Below are 18215 nucleotides of genomic sequence, written 5' to 3'. Positions count from 1 at the left end.
GATTACTGTTAGAGTGGTTGGAAGGTTGAATTTTATTTCATATTCTATGCTCTATCTAGGTCCTGTATATTTGTTATATTTATGAGTTTTGCTGTCGCCAAGTTTATACAGTATTTCACATTGTCCAATTTTCTGTATGTCTTTTCTGTATATTATAATGGTTATGGTTGCCTTAAGTTAAATGGTTATGTACAGTATGTTCAGCTTTCTTGTGGGGTATTTTCTATTGCTATAACACTGATTGAATTAGCCTGGTAGTCTGTAATGTTATTGGGAGAATGAACGAGCCTTATTGGTGCATTAGTTCTAATCCCCTCTACTTTAACTGGACGTCTATAATTTCAATCATACTCCTGATGAAGCGTCGTATGACGCGAAACGCGTAGAGGTGACATCACACGCAACAGAGAGTAAGCGTTACTACGTTCCTCTGGGCAGCTGTGGATATACCTCCTTGTGGGTTGTTAAACGTGAGGTTCAAGTTTGTTTTCTGAGCCGGATGAACTGGTCTCACCGGGCGTTAAGGCTGTTTTGCATCTTGCCACTGTTCCGGTTTACATGCCTGATTACATCCCTCACCCTAAGCTTCCCTACAGATGGTTAGATTTATTGTGATCCTGTTTTTTATGTAAGTGTTATTTTATCTCATGCCTACTATAAATATTAATTACTTTTAATCTTATACTAAAAGTGTGTTTTTTTTCTCTTTTGCGCCCTGCAATATGTGTATATGCCCTTTGAATTTCCATTTGGCCCTCCCAGGCTGGCCGGGACCTGTCACTGTGGATGGTACTGAGGGATTCCCTATGCACCTTGGTTCATTAAGATTTCCAGGTAAATAGAAATCCAATGGGGAGAAACGGAGCACAGCAAGTCCAAAAATCTGGGGGCTAATCCGCAGTAGCGATTAAAAAATAAACTTTTATTAGTGGCTTTACATCATGGGGGTGAAAACATTACTCTGACGCGTTTCGGGCTACAACTAGCCCTTTGTCAAAGAGTGTCTGGATGCATGCTCTGCAAGACAGCACCACCAGAACTGTGAGTAATTTATGTGATAACATATGTTCTAGGGGGATTTGCCTATCTCAAAAGGACATGTTGAGCCACAGCTGTTTTTATATATGACGGCTCTGGGTCTTCAATATTCCAAGAGGCATTTTTCACCCAACCAATGAGTTCTTCAATCAAGCTTTTTCACTAACTCACTGGTTGTTATTACTGTATATCTGTCCATTCTTCAATCAGATGCTTATTATATATATATATCATCATGTTATCGTTAGTCCCTGAACTTTGATGCACTGATACCTGAGATTAATTTCACTAACTGCTGGCAAGATTTCCAGATAATCCCGTGCATCCTACCAGCCGTGTTCTGATTAGCTGCTGAGAAATTTCTCTGGCTTTTTGATTGGGCCATAGTAATTTGGGAATGAAACACCAGAGTTATTATAAACCGCTGCACAACTCAGATTTGCAGTTCTCTAAGGTTCTCTGATTCTAAGCAACACATGAATTCCAGCCCTTTAGAGAAAGTGGAGCTGTGGCTTTTGGAAATGCAAGTTGATTTCAGTTCCAAGACTTTTTAGGGTAAGCTTTGGATTGATAAGCCCCTACACCTAGGAAAGTATAGTTTTTTCAACTCCAATTCCCAAGTAAGTGTGTTTTCTCATGTTTATTGTAATCCACTGTGTGTACGTCTTTTTCAATGGAATAAATGACAATTTGTTTTACCTCTTGGTTTTGCTCAGTGATATGATCCCGGTATAAAGGTGTAATTGCCTGGTCTCCCATGTCCCCTGCAGCCTTACTCCTTCAGGGGCAGCGACCACCGCAGTTGCGTGACCGTGAGAAGCCCTGGTATCAAAGACATTTTGCTACATCTCTACAGTTAGGGCTGCCTGTGACCAACAATCTCCAGAGACTTCAATAGTGCTTTACTGTATGTCCGTAAAACATCTCGAATGGTCACTTCCGACGGTATAGATTTTACCCCTTAGATTCTCCGGTCTCTGCGGATCGGATTGCTATATTCCACCAGCGGTCTTCGCGGATCGGCTTGTTACACTCCACCAGCGGACTCCGCGGATTGGATTGTTACATTCCACCAGCCGTCTCCGCGGATCGGATTGTTACATTCCACCAGCGGACTCCGCGGATCGGATTGTTACATTCCACCAGCGGACTCTGCGGATCGGATTGTTACATTCCACCAGCGGACTCCGCGGATCGGATTGTTACATTCCACCAGCGGACTCTGCGGATCGGATTGTTACATTCCACCAGCGGACTCCGCGGATCGGATTGTTACATTCCACCAGCGGACTCCGCGGATCGGATTGTTACATTCCACCAGCGGACTCTGCGGATCGGATTGTTACATTCCACCAGCGGACTCCGCGGATCGGATTGTTACATTCCACCAGCCGTTTCCGCGGATCGTATTGTTACACTCCACCAGTGGGCTCCGCGGATCGGATTGTTACATTCCACCAGCGGACTCCGCGGATCGGATTGTTACATTCCACCAGCGGACTCTGCGGATCGGATTGTTACATTCCACCAGCGGACTCCGCGGATCGGATTGTTACATTCCACCAGCCGTTTCCGCGGATCGTATTGTTACACTCCACCAGTGGGCTCCGCGGATCGGATTGTTACATTCCACCAGCGGACTCCGCGGATCGGATTGTTACATTCCACCAGCCGTTTCCGCGGATCGTATTGTTACACTCCACCAGTGGGCTCCGCGGATCGGATTGTTACATTCCACCAGTGGGCTCCGCGGATTGTTACATTCCACCAGCGGGCTCCGCGGATTGTTACATTCCACCATTGGTCTCCGCGGATCGGATTGTTACATTCCACCAGCGGTCTCCGCGGATCGGATTATTACATTCCATCAGCCGTCTCCGCGGATTGGATTGTTACATTCCATCAGCCGTCTCCGCGGATTGGATTGTTACATTCCACCAGCCGTCTCCGCGGATTGTTACATTCCACCAGCGGACTCCGCGGATCGGATTGTTACATTCCACCAGCAGACTCTGCGGATCGGATTGTTACATTCCACCAGCGGACTCTGCGGATCGGATTGTTACATTCCACCAGCGGACTCCGCGGATCGGATTGTTACATTCCACCAGCGGTCTCCGCGGATTGGATTGTTACATTCCACCAGCGGACTCTGCGGATCGGATTGTTACATTCCACCAGCGGTCTCCGCGGATTGGATTGTTACATTCCACCAGCGGACTCTGCGGATCGGATTGTTACATTCCACCAGCGGGCTCCGCGGATTGTTACATTCCACCAGCGGACTCTGCGGATTGTTACATTCCACCAGCGGTCTCCACGGATCAGATCGTTATATTCCACCAGCGGTCTCCGCAGATCGGATTGTTACATTCCACCAGCGGGCTCCACGGATTGTTATATTCCACCAGCGGTCTCCACGGATTGTTACATTCCTCCAGCGGACTCCGCGGATTGGATTGTTACATTCCACCAGCGGGCTCCGCGGATTGTTACATTCCACCAGCGGACTCTGCGGATTGTTACATTCCACCAGCGGTCTCCACGGATCAGATCGTTATATTCCACCAGCGGTCTCCGCAGATCGGATTGTTACATTCCACCAGCGGGCTCCACGGATTGTTATATTCCACCAGCCGTCTCCGCGGATCGCATTGTTACATTCCACCAGCGGTCTCCGCGGATCGCATTGTTACATTCCACCAGCGAACTCCGCGGATCGGATTGTTACATTCCACCAGCGGGCTCCGCGGATTGGATGGTTACATTCCACCAGCCGTCTCCGCGGATCGGATTGTTACATTCCACCAGCGGACTCTGCGAATCGGATTGTTACATTCCACCAGCGGTCTACGCGGATTGGATTGTTACATTCCACCAGCTGTCTCCGCGGATCGTTACATTCCACCAGCGGACTCTGCGGATCGGATTGTTACATTCCACCAGCGGACTCCGCGGATCGGATTGTTACATTCCACCAGCGGACTCCACGGATCGGATTGTTACATTCCACCAGCGGACTCCGCGGATCGGATTGTTACATTCCACCAGCGGTCTCCACAGATCGGATTGTTACATTCCATCAGCCGTCTCCGCGGATCGGTTACATTCTACCAGCGGTCTCCGCGGATTGGATTGTTACACTCCACCAGCGGACTCTGCGAATCGGATTGTTACATTCCACCAGCGGTCTCCGCGGATTGGATTGTTACATTCCACCAGCGGACTCCGCGGATTGGATTGTTACATTCCACCAGCGGACTCTGCGAATCGGATTGTTACATTCCACCAGCGGACTCCGCGGATCGGATTGTTACATTCCACCAGCGGACTCCGCGGATCGGATTGTTATATTCCACCAGCGGACTCCGCGGATCGGATTGTTACATTCCACCAGCGGACTCCGCGGATCGGATTGTTACATTCCACCAGCGGACTCCGCGGATTGGATTGTTATATTCCACCAGCGGACTCTGCGGATCGGATTGTTATATTCCACCAGCGGACTCCGCGGATCGGATTGTTACATTCCACCAGCGGACTCCGCGGATCGGATTGTTACATTCCACCAGCGGACTCCGCGGATCGGATTGTTACATTCCACCAGCGGACTCTGCGGATCGGATTGTTACATTCCACCAGCGGACTCCGCGGATCGGATTGTTACATTCCACCAGCGGACTCCGCGGATCGGATTGTTACATTCCACCAGCGGACTCTGCGGATCGGATTGTTACATTCCACCAGCGGTCTCCGCAGATCGGATTGTTACATTCCATCAGCCGTCTCCGCGGATCGGTTACATTCCACTAGCGGACTCTGCGGATTGTTACATTCCACCAGCGGACTCCGCGGATCGGGTTGTTACATTCCACCAGCGGTCTCCGCAGATCGGATTGTTACATTCCATCAGCCGTCTCCGCGGATCAGTTACATTCCACTAGCGGACTCTGCGGATTGTTACATTCCACCAGCGGTCTCCGCAGATCGGATTGTTACATTCCATCAGCCGTCTCCGCGGATCGGTTACATTCCACTAGCGGACTCTGCGGATTGTTACATTCCACCAGCGGTCTCCGCGGATCGGATTGTTACATTCCACCAGCCGTCTCTGCGGATTGGATTGTTACATTCCACCAGCCGTCTCCGCGGATCGGATTGTTACATTCCACCAGCGGGATCTGCGGATTGGATTGTCAGTGATACAAAATAAAATAAGAAATCTCCCATCTCCACTAAAGACATAAAAGACGACGTTATGTTGCATTGTTTACTTGATAGATCCGCGGTGTTTGTGTTTAATTGCACTATTCCTGCGGCAGGGAAACTGTGGTAACATTGTGATGTGATGCTGCTGACACCACAGCTGACTTCTGCTCTTTCATTTGACCGCACAGAACTGTATTCATCATTTATATAAATATATATATTTTTTCCATACCATTGTCATACTGCAGCAATAAATGACACACATTGGGGTGATATATTTGTCTCCCAACAACAAAATAGGCATAATTATCAATGAAAGAAATAAACTCCACTGCATGTATTTGTTTTTTCATTTCTTTGATCAATATAATAATATATTTGTATCCAGAAGACTTACATAACTCTTATTGTGTGGCGTTTAGCCAGGATTTACCAGCTGTGAAACGGACTCAACGGAATGGCAAATACGTATCCCAGGATTTCTACCCCTTACCATGGATTCTTTTCTTGACTTGGCCAGTGTAACCCAAGCTTGCGTTTTTGTGCCCCATATTCTAGTTTTGGAGGCTGGTGACGTTGATATAACCTGTTCTCCACCAACTTTGCAGCCAGGAGACTTTAACAAATAGTTTTCTTGAGCTAGGACCTGAAATGTACTATTGTGTCGCTCTTGCATTATGTGTAGATCTGATTGGTACATTACATTTGGGATCCATTTTGTTGAACCAACATAATAATGTCCCAGTAATCTACCACTAACGAGTTTTAAATCGAGACCAATCCATACTAACACATTCATTGACTTTGACAAAGTGTCCCTCTGACAATACTTGAGATGTTTGCCTTGTTGACTGAAATGTTGTGAGCACGCCTAAGAAAATGAACTACTTTATTTCAAACTTTCAGATGTGGTAACACGTCCTAAATGTCATCATATTGGACAAAGGCAAACCCTGAAAGCTATGCAACTCCACACGTGGAAGAGAAACCAGGAACCAAGGGGTGTGGATGTTGCACAACCAATCTACAGTAAATAAAACAGCACAAGGTAATCTGGACACATTCCCGAGGGTCCCGGTGACTTCCGGGGATTCGTCCAGTCAACGGGTTAACTGTATGTCAGCGTCTCTGATGGAAGAAAGAACACTAAATAATAGCTTGTTCTGAAGTGGCTATCGTATAAGAAAATCATATAATATAGATACTGATGAGGCACCTAATCCTTCGTATTCTCAATCTTTGGCCACCATGACCAGTGGAGGATGGGACTCAAATGCTGGTGCACATTGGACAACATCACATGATTCCCAAATAGAGTATGAGAAATGGGAAGACCTAGGCAGGTGAATATATATCAAGCACATATGGGAAAAGGGGTTATCGTTTTCTTAATGTCTTCTTCGTCTATAAACCTTTGATGTTAAAGGGGTCTTCAATGGATTGTGCTGCCAATGCAGTAATGGCCCCTATCAACAGCAAAGATGTTAAAAGAAAACATGGAGTCCATGAACAGTGGTTTACATAACGTCATGGCTATGTAGATATGGGCGCAGAAGCACATGCAGCTGTAGTGAGGATATATGAGCGTATATGAGACACAAGGGATCTACTTAGAAAATCAGGATACAGCGGCTGGAGCTACTCCCATATGATTTCCACTCTGGACAACACCAGAGCAGGTTAACATTCTCCCAGCCACGGTTCCCCAGTATAGTTCAGATATAAATTTGTGCTTATGTTTTCATCAAAGTTTGTTTGTTGTTGTTTGTTTGCTTTTCTACCACATATCTTCCATGTGGATGTTAAGTTTTTGTTTCCAGGAAAAGCAGTCATTTAATACATGTCCATTTTGCCCCACTTCTATCTCTCTCTTGTTCTGCCTTTTCTTCTCTCTGATTTCTTATTCCGTTCCTTCCCTGTTTCTCTCTCCCCTTTTGTTGAATTGTAGACACGATGACCTTCTCAAAGGAACCCTTCCAGTCCATTGTTGGGGCCTTCCAGTGGTCATGCTTGCCGGTCTTTGGTAACATCTGGACACTTTTTGGTGTGTCGGCAAGGGAGGAGGAAGCGAGGACGAGGAGGAGGAAAGGGCGCAAGGTAGGGGAGCCTTATTCAGAATACAGCAGCAGTGGCGGCAGCTTCGTATCATCTTAGCAACATAAACAAGAAGAATGACAGAGGCCAATAAATCGATCCTGGGTGGAGGTCCGAAGCAGTGCTTCCAGGAGCTGCTACTTCTAGATTATATGAAAGAAAAATATACAGATATGATTAGGCTGTGCTATAAACTATTCTTTTCTATGCATTTACAATGTATATATGACTATATAGGAGTTATTTACATTGTAGAGTTTGCATGAAATCAGTAATTGGGTGAACACCATGCTTGTTCAAAGGGGTCCATGAGCGTTACTATTAAAGTCTCTTAGTGGGAGATGTATTCATGTAAAGAAAGTGTGAATTGAAGTTTACTTTGAAACATTGCTGCATTTTCTGTTTGTACAGAATGGGGGAGTGTTTCTTTTGGTGCAAATTGTTACCCTGAAAGGTTTACGCTCCCTTAGGACCTGGTGGATAGTTTGAAGCAAATACAAGAGAAAATAAGTGATGCACAGAGACGCAGAATGTGATACATCTCATTATAATGTGTGTATAAACCAACGCCTCCCAACTCCTCCTACTGACTCTCCCCAAGGTGCAAGCTGGGGCAGAGACGCAGAATGTGATACATCTCATTATAATGTGTGTATAAACCAACGCCTCCTAACTCCTCCTACTGACTCTCCCCAAGGTGCAAGGTGGGGCAGAGACGCAGAATGTGATACATCTCATTATGTGTGTATAAACCAAAGCCTCCTAACTCCTCCTACTGACTCTCCCCAAGGACAGAGACACAGAATGTGATACATCTCATTATAATCTGTGCACCATGTAACTCCTCCCAACTCCTCCTACTGACTCTCCCCAAGGTGCAAGCTGGGGCAGAGACGCAGAATGTGATACATCTCATTATAATCTGTGCCCCATGTAACTCCTCCAACTCCTCCTACTTACTCTCCCCAAGGTGCAAGCTGGGGCAGAGACACAGAATGTGATACATCTCATTACAATCTGTGCCCCATGTAACTCCTCCAACTCCTCCTACTGACTCTCCCCAAGGTGCAAGCTGGGGCAGAGACGCAGAATGTGATACATCTCATTATAATGTGTGTATAAACCAACGCCTCCTAACTCCTCCTACTGACTCTCCCCAAGGTGCAAGCTGGGACAGAGACGCAGAATGTGATACATCTCATTATAATTTGTGCACCATGTAACTCCCCCCAACTCCTCCTACTGACTCTCCCAAAGGTGCAAGCTGGGGCAGAGACGGAGAATGCGATACATCTCATTATAATCTGTGCCCCATGTAACTCCTCCAACTCCTCCTACTGACTCTCCCCAAGGTGCAAGCTGGGGCAGAGACGCAGAATGTGATACATCTCATTATAATGTGTGTATAAACCAACGCCTCCCAACTCCTCCTACTGACTCTCCCCAAGGTGCAAGCTGGGGCAGAGACGCAGAATGTGATACATCTCATTATAATGTGTGTATAAACCAACGCCTCCTAACTCCTCCTACTGACTCTCCCCAAGGTGCAAGGTGGGGCAGAGACGCAGAATGTGATACATCTCATTATGTGTGTATAAACCAACGCCTCCTAACTCCTCCTACTGACTCTCCCCAAGGACAGAGACACAGAATGTGATACATCTCATTATAATCTGTGCACCATGTAACTCCTCCCAACTCCTCCTACTGACTCTCCCCAAGGTGCAAGCTGGGGCAGAGACGCAGAATGTGATACATCTCATTACAATCTGTGCCCCATGTAACTCCTCCAACTCCTCCTACTGACTCTCCCCAAGGTGCAAGCTGGGGCAGAGACGCAGAATGTGATACATCTCATTATAATGTGTGTATAAACCAACGCCTCCTAACTCCTCCTACTGACTCTCCCCAAGGTGCAAGCTGGGACAGAGACGCAGAATGTGATACATCTCATTATAATTTGTGCACCATGTAACTCCCCCCAACTCCTCCTACTGACTCTCCCAAAGGTGCAAGCTGGGGCAGAGACGGAGAATGTGATACATCTCATTATAATCTGTGCCCCATGTAACTCCTCCAACTCCTCCTACTGACTCTCCCCAAGGTGCAAGCTGGGGCAGAGACGCAGAATGTGATACATCTCATTATAATGTGTGTATAAACCAACGCCTCCTAACTCCTCCTACTGACTCTCCCCAAGGTGCAAGCTGGGACAGAGACGCAGAATGTGATACATCTCATTATAATTTGTGCACCATGTAACTCCCCCCAACTCCTCCTACTGACTCTCCCAAAGGTGCAAGCTGGGGCAGAGACGGAGAATGTGATACATCTCATTATAATCTGTGCCCCATGTAACTCCCCCCAACTCCTCCTACTGACTCTCCCCAAGGTGCAAGCTTGGGACAGAGACGCAGAATGTGATACATCTCATTATAATCTGTGCCCCATGTAACTCCCCCCAACTCCTCCTACTGACCCTCCCCAAGGTGCAAGCTGGAGGAGAGACGCAGAATGTGATACATCTCATTATAATCTGTGCCCCATGTAATTCCCCCAACTCCTCCTACTGACCCTCCCCAAGGTGCGAGCTGGGGCAGAGACGCAGAATGTGATACGTCTCATAATCTGTGCACCATGTAATTCCCCCAACTCCTCCTACTGACTCTCCCCAAGGTGCAAGCTGAGGCAGAGACGCAGAATGTGATACATCTCATTATAATCTGTGCACCATGTAACTCCCCCCAACTCCTCCTACTGACTCTCTACAAACACATGGTGCAAAATTTGGAGGAAAAACCTGGATATTGTACATTTATACAAATCAAAGCAAGATCAAAAAGACACAATTTGTATTAATTTTGCTCCACATTTTCCTTGATACATCACTCCCCTTAGACTTGAAGAAATATGGGTGTTTTGGTGTATGGGGTATCGGTATCAGACCAAACGGGGTGCAATTCTGGGGCACGACAATTGAAAAGAAAAAATCCCTAAGTATTCCAATAGTTTTCTCTCTTTGATACATCTGGGGCAATTCTTTTTTTAGCACCAGCATTACACCACTTTTGCCTTGATAAATAGAGGTCTACTTGTCAAAATCTCGCGGCTGCAAAACGGTGCCAAAAAGGGTTCCAAAGCAGCACCAGATTTAATTAAGAAAATCCTTTTTGAAAGCAATTGGATTCTCTTTGAGGAACGTGCAGCTGATTTTTTGCTCTGACTTGGTTCCAGCGTTGGAGCGACAGTAAGAGGCTCCAATAACGGGACCTTCCGAGATTGCCCGGTTTCCCTATGTGATGGACTTGGGGATTTATTTATCAAAAAACTTGGGCATAACCAGTGCTTTAAAAGGTCCCCAAATCCCATTAGGGGATAAATCTGCTGCCATTTTTGCACCAGTTTTGCAGCCGCGAGACACTGATAAATAGACACTTTTGACTTTCATCCTTCTAAGTCAAAGGATTTCCTTGCGTTTCTCATCCAATAGCATCATCTGCTATGCACACTGTACCATAAAATGACACAGACGAAGAACTCAAACAGGGATTGCAATGATAGGCTGACAGACCCCCCATGGAGGTTGTATCAACAAAGAATAAAGCCCAACAATAAAATACTGAAACCTATGTATTTTTTATCCTTTATTTTAATAAAAAGAGCCTGTGTTTTCCCCGTGTAAGTTCTCTGTCCCGAAGTCCCCACTGAGTTGAAATGTTGTTGCAATAAAATAATATGTAAATGTTATTCTTGCAGCAAATTCAATTCTGTCCTTAGATTCCTCGCTGGCTTGTGTATTTTATGCCCTGTTTACGTGATCCATCTTTAACACAGTTAATACAGACATCTTTTCTACCTTTGTTCCAACTCAAATACTCCCTCTCGGACTTCAGTAACCCGCTGTCACTTCGAGTCTTAACACTGTCGGTGCCAATGCATGAGGCTGGCAGAGAGATTGGGCTTTTGGTGCCTGAGGCACAGTGAGACTTGCCCAAGTGAGAGTTGACTTGCCCAAGGTCACAAGGAGCTGACACCAGGAATTGAACCAGGTTCCCCTGACTCAAATTCAGTTCCATTGTTTACAGTGAGTGTCTTTACTCACTGAGCCACTCCTTCTGCTATACATAATGGTGTTTCATGATCAGTGTTCTCTTCAGAAACAATTATTATTACACTGGCGACACACTTTATTCGAGCTCGGCTAGTCCCACGAATTCGGGTATACCCGGGTGTATTGAGGTTTGTGACTGTTTTCTGCCCGAGTGCATTGGGTTATTTTCCAGGCAGGGATTGAAGTATTTTATTCCCGCTGGCTGCAAATACTGCACAGTATATATATATATACTGCATTACAATTCATGAATTTATGCCATCTGGTAGACACGCGAAGCATTGCAGCCTATTAAATCCTAATCATTATCATTTAACAGATCAGCCGCCCGTCAGCCAGGCATGAACCCAGGCTGGGAAGGCAAACGCAACGGGGCTTGTCAGAGGTGAGGAGCGGCGCATTCCAGGTATCTGCCAGGTACATACTGGGTATTTGCTCGAATAAAGTGTGTCGGTGCAGTATATATATATACTGCATTACAATTCATGAATTTATGCCATCTGGTAGACACGCGAAGCATTGCAGCCTATTAAATCCTAATCATTATCATTTAACAGATCAGCCGCCCATCAGCCAGGCATGAACCCAGGCTGGGAAGGCAAACGCAACGGGGCTTGTCAGAGGTGAGGAGCGGCGCATTCCAGGTATCTGCCAGGTACATACTGGGTATTTGCTCGAATAAAGTGTGTCGGTGCAGTATCATCATCATCATTATATTGATATGCTTATGGTGTGGTCTAAAAATACATCAATCACCAGCATTTAGCCGGGACTCCTGGTGACTCCTTCTTCCTACAGTACAGAAGTGTTACCTCGCTTCCCATGCCTTTCCCGTGCCCTTGACATGCCCTTCCCGTGCGCTCGCTTTGCACACTAACCTTTAGTTGGAACAATCTGCTTTCTTGGACATTCTCCTTTTTTCACTGTGACATCATCAATGGCGATGTCCCCTTCAAAGTCTGAGCCCCTCACCGCCTCAAAGATGACCTGTATTGAGACAGACACAAGCATTGTTACAACCATGACAAAAGCCAAGAACGTGGAGCGGTGCAGTGGTTAAAGAATTAGTCTTTAATAGAGCTCAATGGGCCTGATAGATTTACAGTACCTCTGTTAGCCTAATTATAACACCTATTTTAGCACGCACCTTCCCAAATAAATATAAAGATATCATCTCAAACCTCCTTCTAAATAACAGATGGAGAGATTGCAGTGCTCAAAAACACCAGTTTTAGATAGTTCAGGTATAACGCAAGGTATTGTAACTTTACATGGCAAAAGAGTATTATAATTAGATAACTAACGGATGTTCTTTTTGCATATAATTAGCATTAGGGCATACCCATTACCTATTTAGGCAACGTCACATTATTTGCCCCGATTTAGCAGAGCTCCGTGCATCTGGGCCACAGTTTTGCTAGCTGCATTGGTCCTGCAGAATTGACCATGTGTTGGACGTTGGGATTGTGATACTGTGCCTGATAGCGAACCAGCATTACAATTCTTCAGAGATTAGAACACAACAACTTGTGGAAACAATACCAGATTCGCATACTTACAGACCCATGTAGCAGGCATGTTAAAATGGATACGAAGCAAAAAGTAACACAGTGTGCGTTCATTTCAATGTCATTACCCAGAATCCCTTGCTGCAGTGGAAGCACTGTATGCTGGGAGATAACGGGGGAAAGAAGGGTGCACAGACCTGTCTGAGACGTGTGAATCTGCTCACAAGGGATCTTTTTACTTGTGAACAAATGTTCAGTTCACGAGAACTAGCTCAGAGCTACAGTAGAAAAAACATACAGTACTTCTGCACCAACTGTAAGCTAGTTAATGCACAATGTCTTAAATGTATTAACAGCACAGAAGTACCAAAGCCTTTTCAGGCAAAAAGGGAACAATAATGTCATGGAATGAAATATATCCTATTAGAAGTTGCAAAAGGGCAATCAGATTAGCAAAAATGTAAAATGCAATGCAAAGTAAGATCACCACTAAAAAGTCCTATAAGGACCTTAATAACAAAAAGACTAGAAAAGAAAATATAGGGCCCTTTCAGTGTGAGATGGGCAGGCAGATTATTGGAGATAAGGAAAAAGCAGAGGTATTAAATCAATTCTTTTCTTCTGTATATACCAGGGAGGAATCAATTGCAAAAATATTGCAACAGGGGGTAGCCAGAACCTCTATATTAACGAACAATTGGTTAACTGAAGAAGAAATTCATAGGTAGCTTGATAAAATGAAAGTAAATAAGACACTAGGCCCCAATGGCATACATCCAAGGGTTATTAAGAAGCTAAGTTCAGCAAAGTTAAACTGTTAGATTTAATATTAAAATACTCCATTTCCACAGGCTGAGTACCACAAGATTGGCGTAAAGCAGACGTGGAGCTTATATTTAAAAAGGGAGCCAGATCACAACCGGGAATTACAGACCTGTAAGCCTGACATCAATAGTGGAGAAGCTACTAATAGGTTTAGTACGCGATAATTTTGAGGAATACCTACTGGATAACCAAATTATTAGTAACAGTCAGCATGGATTTATGAAGGATAGGTTGTGCCAAACTAACCTTATTAGTTTCTTTGAGGAAAGAAAGGAATTTAGATTCTTTGAGGAAAGTAGGAATTTAAACCAGGGTAATGCAGTTGATGTGGTCTACTTAGATTTTGCAAAAGGCTTTTGATACGGTTCCACACAAGAGGTTAGTGTACAAAATAAAGAAAATTAATCTGGGTAAAAATATATTTGCACTGGATCATAAACTGGTTAAAGGACAGAAAACAGATAATTGCCATAAATGGAACTTTCTCATGTTTCAAAGTGGTGCATGGAGTACCTCAGGGATCGGTACTGGGACCCCTGCTTTTTAACTTGTTTATTAATGACCTTGAGGTTGGTATCGAGAGCAAAGTCTCCATCTTTGCTGATGATACTAAATTGTGTGAGGTAATAGAATCAGAGCAGGATGTAATTTCTCTTCAGAAGGACTAGGAGAGACTGAAAACTTGAGCAGGTAAATGGCAGATGAGGTTTAATACAGATAAATGTAAGGTTATGCATTTGGGAAGCAAGAATAGAAAGGCGACTTACAAATTAAATTGGACACAATTTGGCCAAACCTTGATGGAGAAGGATTAAAGAGTGCTTATAGATAGCAGGCTTAGCAATAGTTCAGGCAGTAGCTGCAAAAGGCAAATAAGATCTTATCTTGCATTAAACAGACAATGGATGGAAGGGAAGTAACCATAATTATGCCCCTTTACAAAGCATTAGTAAGACCACACCTTGAATAAGGAGTACAATTTTGGGCGTCACTCTTGGAAAATACATTATGGAACTAGAGAAAGTGCAGAGAAGAGCCACCAAATTAATAAAGAAGATTTATGAGGAGAGGCTAAATTATATTTATTTACCTTAGAAAAGAGGCGTCTAAGAGGGGAGATGATGACTATATACAAATATATTCGGGGACAATAAAAGGAGCTTTCAAAAGAACTATTCATCCCACGGGCAGTACAAAGGACTCGGGGCCATCCCTTATGGTTGGAGGAAAGGAGATTTCACCAGCAACAAAGGAAAGGTTTCTTTACAGTAAGGGCAGTTAAAATGTGGAATTCATTACCCATGGAGACTGTGATGGCAGATACAATAGATTTGTTCAAAAAAAGGGTGGACATCTTTATAGAAAGGAAAGTTATACAGGGATATACCAAATAAATAAACATGGGAAGGATGTTGATCCAGGGAGTAATCTGATCGCCAATTCTCGGAGTCAGGAAGGAATTTATTTTCCCCCTTATGAGACAGCATTAGATAATGTTTGTGGCTGCTGATTGTGCGATGGAGTATGCATGAGGAGGGACTCTAGTCCAGCCACACAGAGGATCCCATTAAGGTTTGGGGGTGTTGATGTTAGGGTGTGTTAGATAGCATAAAGTTTGGTCCGATGTTCCTCACTTTGACCGGAGTCACTGCCCTCAGCTAAATGATGCGATAGCATTATTGTTTCTCTCTCTCCCCTCTGGATGCTGCCATGCTGACCAGAGCATTGGAAATATATTCCACCCCAGAGCTGTCTGCACGAATGACCTCAAATAATTTTTCTTTGCAGATCTTTGAAATAAGGAGCGATATAAAGACAAAGTGGCATGCATCTTATCACAAACTACCCGAACCCTTCCATTGCACCAATGTGTTTCTGCTTCCCTCTGGGAGGGGGAAGGTTAAATGTTGATAGATAATTATCCATGCTTACTGTGAGAAAATATACTGCCAAAATAAACAAGATTAAGGGATTAAAAAGGATTTATTAAAAGGTCAGTGAACTTTTGCTCACCTGAGAAGGTTATTAATATTATTGATTGGTCCATACATGGAAAATATACTCTTTTAATCCTGTTCTCAAGCAGAAAATGCTATTAAAATCACTACAGGCCGTCTGGCTTCCATGGTTGGCGCAGACAGACATCGCAGGGGTGAGCAATGCCACCTTTTGGCTTTGATAGAGAAAGGTGAGTTCTCCTTTGACGCACGGCAGTGCAAATGGAAGGTGACGGGAGAGACAGATAGAGGATACATACAGGGAGGTCAGATGGGACATACACGCAGCACACAAGGGTCGTGCAGAGTATGCGGAATCACTCAAAATGAGGGTGTAAATCATGAGAGGTGCTGGTCCACAATGGTATCATCTGAAGTGAACTCAGGGTTCCCTTCCCCTCCCCCCTCCCTCCCTTCCTAATGTGTCATCTCCCCCCCCCCCCCCTCGAGTCTTTGTTCAGTGTGTTTATATGTGAAGTCGTCTTGTCACATAAAAAGGTGCGGATGTGTTACAGAACAAATTGAAAGTGTTATAATGTATATCACAATGGCTGTACCTTTGAAAAGTGAATAAAATATAAAATTGAAAAAAATAAAATAACACTACAGGCTTCTTCAGGCGTATTTCCCAAACACTGTACGGTAAGAGGAGGTTATTTATCAAAGATGGAGCAAGGAAAACAGGGCCACATTTACTAAACAATTGTAGCCATGCCTTATTTGGCTACCAGTCTGCCCTCCCTGTCATGCAAGCCCTGGTAACAGCACAGGCAGTGACAGGACCAATTATGGGTTGTCCCCGCAGATGCAGCTCCCTTGAGTGATAGGGGAGGAGGTGGGACAAGGCCTGTGTTCTGCCCAATCATGGGCTTGGACCTTGTACCTTCCTCTCATTGTACTTAAGGAGCTGCACCACCAGATTTAGGCCGTGTCTCTACCCTTTAGAGAGACAGGTATCAGGCAGGATTGCTTGTGCATTGGCCTCCCCTGTTCCTCTTCCCCTTGGGGGAGAATGAGTGGTTACCATTCCCCTGTCCCTGCTAGAGGTCAGCTTCAGGTGCCTTTGGCCCGGAGTGGAGCTCCAGAGACCATCCAGAAGTTGGAGACCTGCCGAGAACAGTATAGGGCAGGACGGCCCTGATACTGTGTAAGCAGAAGACCAATAAATCGGTTCCAGTTCTCTATACCTTCTGCCTGGTGTGTAATCTTACTGGGGGGAGAGGAGTACGGTTCTTCTGTGGGAGATTGCCTCCATACATCTGGAGCCGGCAGCAGATGGAGGCGCCGTGTACCCAGGAATGGACAACAGTAATGTACACCAGAAGCCTGTCCAGACGGCCCCACTAACATCGGCGGACCACTCAGCATCCTGTGAGCCAACAGGTAGCATGCACCAAACACCTGGTAACAGAGGAATCTGCCATTGGGTGGGGGAAACACCGTTATACACTGTTATTGGGTCCTTTGCTCTTCGATGAGAATGTGGAGCACAAGTGATGCAGGCAACAAACTACACCAGATTTATAAAAAAAGAAAACAATATCCCACTGCTTCTAATTACATTCCATGTGTTAATCTGGTGCCGTTTTCGGCATCAATTTGACTCCATTTTTCACGTGGCTGATTTAAGGGGAGAACATTACCAATGTTTACTTTTGTTACTTTAGTTGCAGGCAAAATTACGTGCTATATTGCAGATAAGTTTGTGCTATAGACAGGATGAGAAATAAAGGTTTAATTTCCAACACGTGCAGAGAGCTCAAATTTTTTTAAATAGCCTTGAAGAGGTAGTTATTTCCAGAGGATAAATACAAATACAACAGTCTGCAAATGTAATTGGCACCTTCAGAAAGTGTGACTTTTCGGAAGTGCAAAACGTGACTTCTTTGTGTTCAGTGAAAAGGGAATTTTTATTTAATTTTTTTATCTGTAACAGTCTAATTCAGTTTAAATCAGACGCCAATTAATACGCGCTCGTTTCCAAACCACGAAAAAGCGCATCTCAGTTGATTTTTTGGTTTGTCATAAATCCTGGGGGGGGGGGGGGGTGGAGGGCAGAGGGGGCGCTTCTATCTGACAGACAATGACGCAGATTTAAAGGTCGAAAGATCAGCTCTGTGGTGACTGTCTTTGAAGTGGGTATCGCTGGTTCAGATCCCAGTGTCAGCTTCATATAGTTACATAGTTACATAGTGACATAGTAACATAGTGACATAGCAGATGAAGTTGAAAAAAGACACGTCCATCAAGTTCAACCTACGCTAAATTTAGGCGACAGATACTTTATCCTATATCTATACTTACTTATTGATCCAGAGGAAGGCAAACAAAAAAACCCAGAGTCATATCATCCAATGATATCTCATAAGGGGAAAAATAAATCCCTTCCTGACTCCAAGAATTGGCAATCAGATTTCTCCCTGGATCAGCGTC

The 18215-nt window shown here is 44.8% G+C and overlaps 1 protein-coding gene across 5 annotated transcripts in view; it reads right to left on the bottom strand.

The window, feature by feature from the left end:
• Positions 1 to 5417: 5417 nt before the first annotated feature.
• The window catches only part of MDGA1 (MAM domain containing glycosylphosphatidylinositol anchor 1), a 544714-nt gene continuing 531916 nt past the window's right edge, over positions 5418 to 18215 (bottom strand). For 3 of the 5 annotated variants that reach the window (XM_075598783.1, XM_075598787.1, XM_075598785.1), the window contains 2 exons: positions 12331 to 12439; positions 6120 to 7484 (listed from right to left, as the gene is read on the bottom strand). In XM_075598783.1, coding sequence (XP_075454898.1) covers positions 7393 to 7484; positions 12331 to 12439 — 201 coding nt within the window. In that variant the 3' untranslated portion in view covers positions 6120 to 7392. Of the gene's footprint in view, positions 7485 to 12330; positions 12440 to 18215 lie in introns of those variants that run through there. The other 2 variants (XM_075598786.1, XR_012801245.1) reach the window with 2 other exon arrangements.

The sequence above is a fragment of the Ascaphus truei genome, chromosome 4, assembly GCF_040206685.1.
Source record: "Ascaphus truei isolate aAscTru1 chromosome 4, aAscTru1.hap1, whole genome shotgun sequence".
NCBI lineage: Eukaryota > Metazoa > Chordata > Amphibia > Anura > Ascaphidae > Ascaphus > Ascaphus truei.
This window is presented reverse-complemented; position numbering and strand designations above follow the sequence as displayed.